Genomic DNA, 3,164 nt, shown 5'->3' with positions numbered 1-3,164 from the left:
CTATACACTTTTTATTATTTAATTTTTTAGTTTCATGATCTTAAATCTATAAAGACCAATTATAATAAATGTGACTGTTCCCACCAGAGACCATAAATGAGATCTCTCCGGCTTTGTTCCACCACGCTTGTAATATTTCACCTATAAAAGGGGCGCATAGTAATAACCTCACAAATATTTCCAAGACAAGAAGAACCTGTTTTGCTTTGTTACACACAACATCAAGCTCATTGTCCTCTGATTCCCTTATCTGTACAAGGTCAATTTTGAGTCATCTACAGTGATGGATATAATGTATCTATGCTCTTCAGCTTCTACATTAATAGCCCGTAAAAGGTCAATTTAGTCAATAATTCTTTTACATTTTAATGCAAAAAAGTTATCATGAATGAATGAGACCTGTCCTTCTACACATCCGCCTCTGAGTTGTGGCTTTTGTTACATAGAGTCTTAACTTTTTTTTTTTTTTTTTAAATCATGAGTAAACCATTCCATCTTAATTTTATAACATGAAACTTTATTTACAGGTTCTGTTCACACTTTTATCATAGTTTCCCAACAAACAGCAGCCAATGGACCAATGGAGCCCATTAACTTCTGATATTTTCGGGAACTATATATTTATTTTCTTATTTATTTATTTTTTTTTCCTTTAATATAGAGCATAGCCCTAGTTTAAAATATGTGAGAATCAAGTATTTCAGGTACATTGGAAAAATGAAAGTGATAACAAATGTTTTCCTAATTTCTCAATTATTTAGAATGAAAATGAAATCTAATACTAAAAATAATATATGAATAGGAGGTTTATATGATGTTCTGTAATGTGTTACTTAATATTCTAGTTTATCACTATTTGTTAATTATACGATTTAATATTTTATTACATTCATTATATATTTCATTGTTTTTTCTTTCTTTTCTTTCCTTGCTCATATTAAAATTTCTAAATAATATTAAAGCCCAGAGCCATATTCATAGAATGAATTTGTTACTTGAAATACCACAAGTCGGAATACTCCATTTAAATTTTCTCTCCGTCTTTTCTGTTCCTCTCTGTAGACACGTTGGCTTCACAATACGATGAAACAATAAGAGTCCAGAGAAACTGGATGTATTTAATTCAATTTTGCATGAAAATGTTCTCTGGAGATGAAAAACAACCATTCTAACCCGGTAACTGAAATTCTGCTCTTAGGATTTCAGAATTTACACAGTTTTAAGATTTCTTTCTTTCTCCTACTTCTGCTGATCTTCTGTGTGACCATCTGTGGGAACCTCCTGATCATTGTGGTGGTGTCCTACAGCCGATCCCTCCACTCCCCCATGTACTTCTTCCTCACACAGCTTTCCTTCTCAGATATCCTTCTCTCCACCACTATAGTACCTAACATGCTCCATGTTGTGTTGTATGAAGGACGTTCTCTGCCCTTTATCGACTGTTTGGTGCAATTTATGTTTTTTACATTCTCAGAAGCATTAGAATGTCTTCTCCTGACAGTGATGTCTTATGACCGGTATCAGGCCATCTGTAACCCTCTACATTACTCCTCCGTTATGGACCTCACATTTTGTCTTAAAGCCGTCCTCTTGTGTTGGGTTATGACATTTGCTCTTATATTGACTCAAACAGTAACAATGAGTCAACTACAGTTCTGTGGACCAAACATCATTGACCATTTCTTCTGTGATTTAGATCCCATTCTAGAACTTTCCTGCTCAGATACTTTTTATATAAAATTAGTAGACATGATCCTGGCTGCACCATATGTAATTTTTCCATTTATGGTGATTATGGTCTCATATATTTATATTATCGTCACCATACTGAAGATCCCATCTACAACCGGGAGGCAGAAGACCTTTTCCACCTGTAGCTCTCACCTGGCCGTGGTCTCCTTATATTATGGATCCATTATCTGCATCTATTTATTTCCAAATAAAGGAAATGTAAAGAAGATCCTCTCCCTGTTCTACACTGTAGTTACTCCGCTTCTCAATCCTATGATCTACAGTCTGAGTAATAGAGAGGTTAAACAGGCCTTTAAAAAGATGTTGTTCATAATAACTTATTTCTGTAAAATTAGCTAATTTATTAATCTTTCTTTTTTTTTTCTGTAACTACAAGTAACATTCTAATAAGTAGGTAACAAACTGGGGGTTATAATATACACAATATACAGTAAATTTGGAAAGTTTTTGTTATATTGCTCCATGTGTAAAAATATGAAAATCAAGTTTTTACTGTCATTCTGCGTACACTAACCCATAATGTAAAAACATTTTTTTTATGGAAACTTATTAAAAAAAGAACAATATAATTTTGCATGGACCCGATTTGGAAATGCACCACCCTATCTATAGAAGGTCTCAAAAACCAAGCCACGAGGTAAAAAGAACAGCCCGCAGAGCTCTCTGGAAAGATCTGGAAAAGGGTACGAAGACCACAGTGGCCTCCATAATTCTTACAGCGAAGAAGAACAAACAGGTCTCTTACTAGAGCTGCTGCCTCTCCAATCTAAGTAATCAGGGGGAGAAGGACCTTGGTAAGAGAGATGTCTGGGGGAAATCAGGCACTGCCCATCACCTGCCCAATACCATCCCTACAGTGACCATGGTGGGGGCAGCATCATGTCTGGGGAAAACCAGGCACTGCCCATCACCTGCCCAATACCATCCCTACAGTGATCATGGAGGGGGCAGCATCATGTTTCAAGGAAACCAGGCACTGCCCATCACCTGCCCAATACCATTCATACAGTGATCATGGTGGGGGCAGCATCATGTCTGGGGGAAACCAGGCATTGCCCATCACCTGCCCAATACCATCCCTACAGTGATCATGGTGGGGCAGCATCATGTCTGGAGGAAACCAGGCACTGTCCATCACCTTCCCAATACCATCCCTACAGTGATCATGGTGGGGCAGCATCATGTCTGGAGGAAACCAGGCACTACCAATCACCTGCCCAATACCATCCCTACAGTGATCATGGTGGGGGCAGCATCATGTCTGGGGGAAACCAGGCCCTGCCCATCACCCGACTAATACCATCCCTACAGTGATCATGGTGGGGGAAGCATCATGTGTGGAGGAAAGCAGGCACTGTCCATCACCTGCCCAATACCATCCCTACAGTGATCATGGTGGGGCAGCATCATGT

General features: G+C 38.3%; 1 protein-coding gene across 1 annotated transcript; it reads left to right on the top strand.

Annotated features, from left to right (window-relative positions):
* The first annotated feature begins 1,152 nt into the window (after window positions 1-1,152).
* LOC130366669 (olfactory receptor 11L1-like) lies at window positions 1,153-2,091 on the top strand. Its single transcript, XM_056568989.1, has one exon. The coding sequence runs from the start codon at window positions 1,153-1,155 to the stop codon at window positions 2,089-2,091; it is 939 nt and encodes a 312-aa protein (XP_056424964.1).
* Window positions 2,092-3,164: the final 1,073 nt, after the last annotated feature.

This window comes from Hyla sarda, chromosome 4, assembly GCF_029499605.1.
Source record: "Hyla sarda isolate aHylSar1 chromosome 4, aHylSar1.hap1, whole genome shotgun sequence".
NCBI lineage: Eukaryota > Metazoa > Chordata > Amphibia > Anura > Hylidae > Hyla > Hyla sarda.
Note: the sequence above shows the minus strand (reverse complement) of the source record. Positions and strands in the feature narration are given on the sequence as shown.

What these genes read in the sequence shown, in the direction of transcription:
- LOC130366669 (XM_056568989.1), top strand. Translation starts at nt 1,153, where the DNA reads ATGAAAAACAACCATTCTAACCCGGTAACTGAAATTCTGCTCTTAGGA.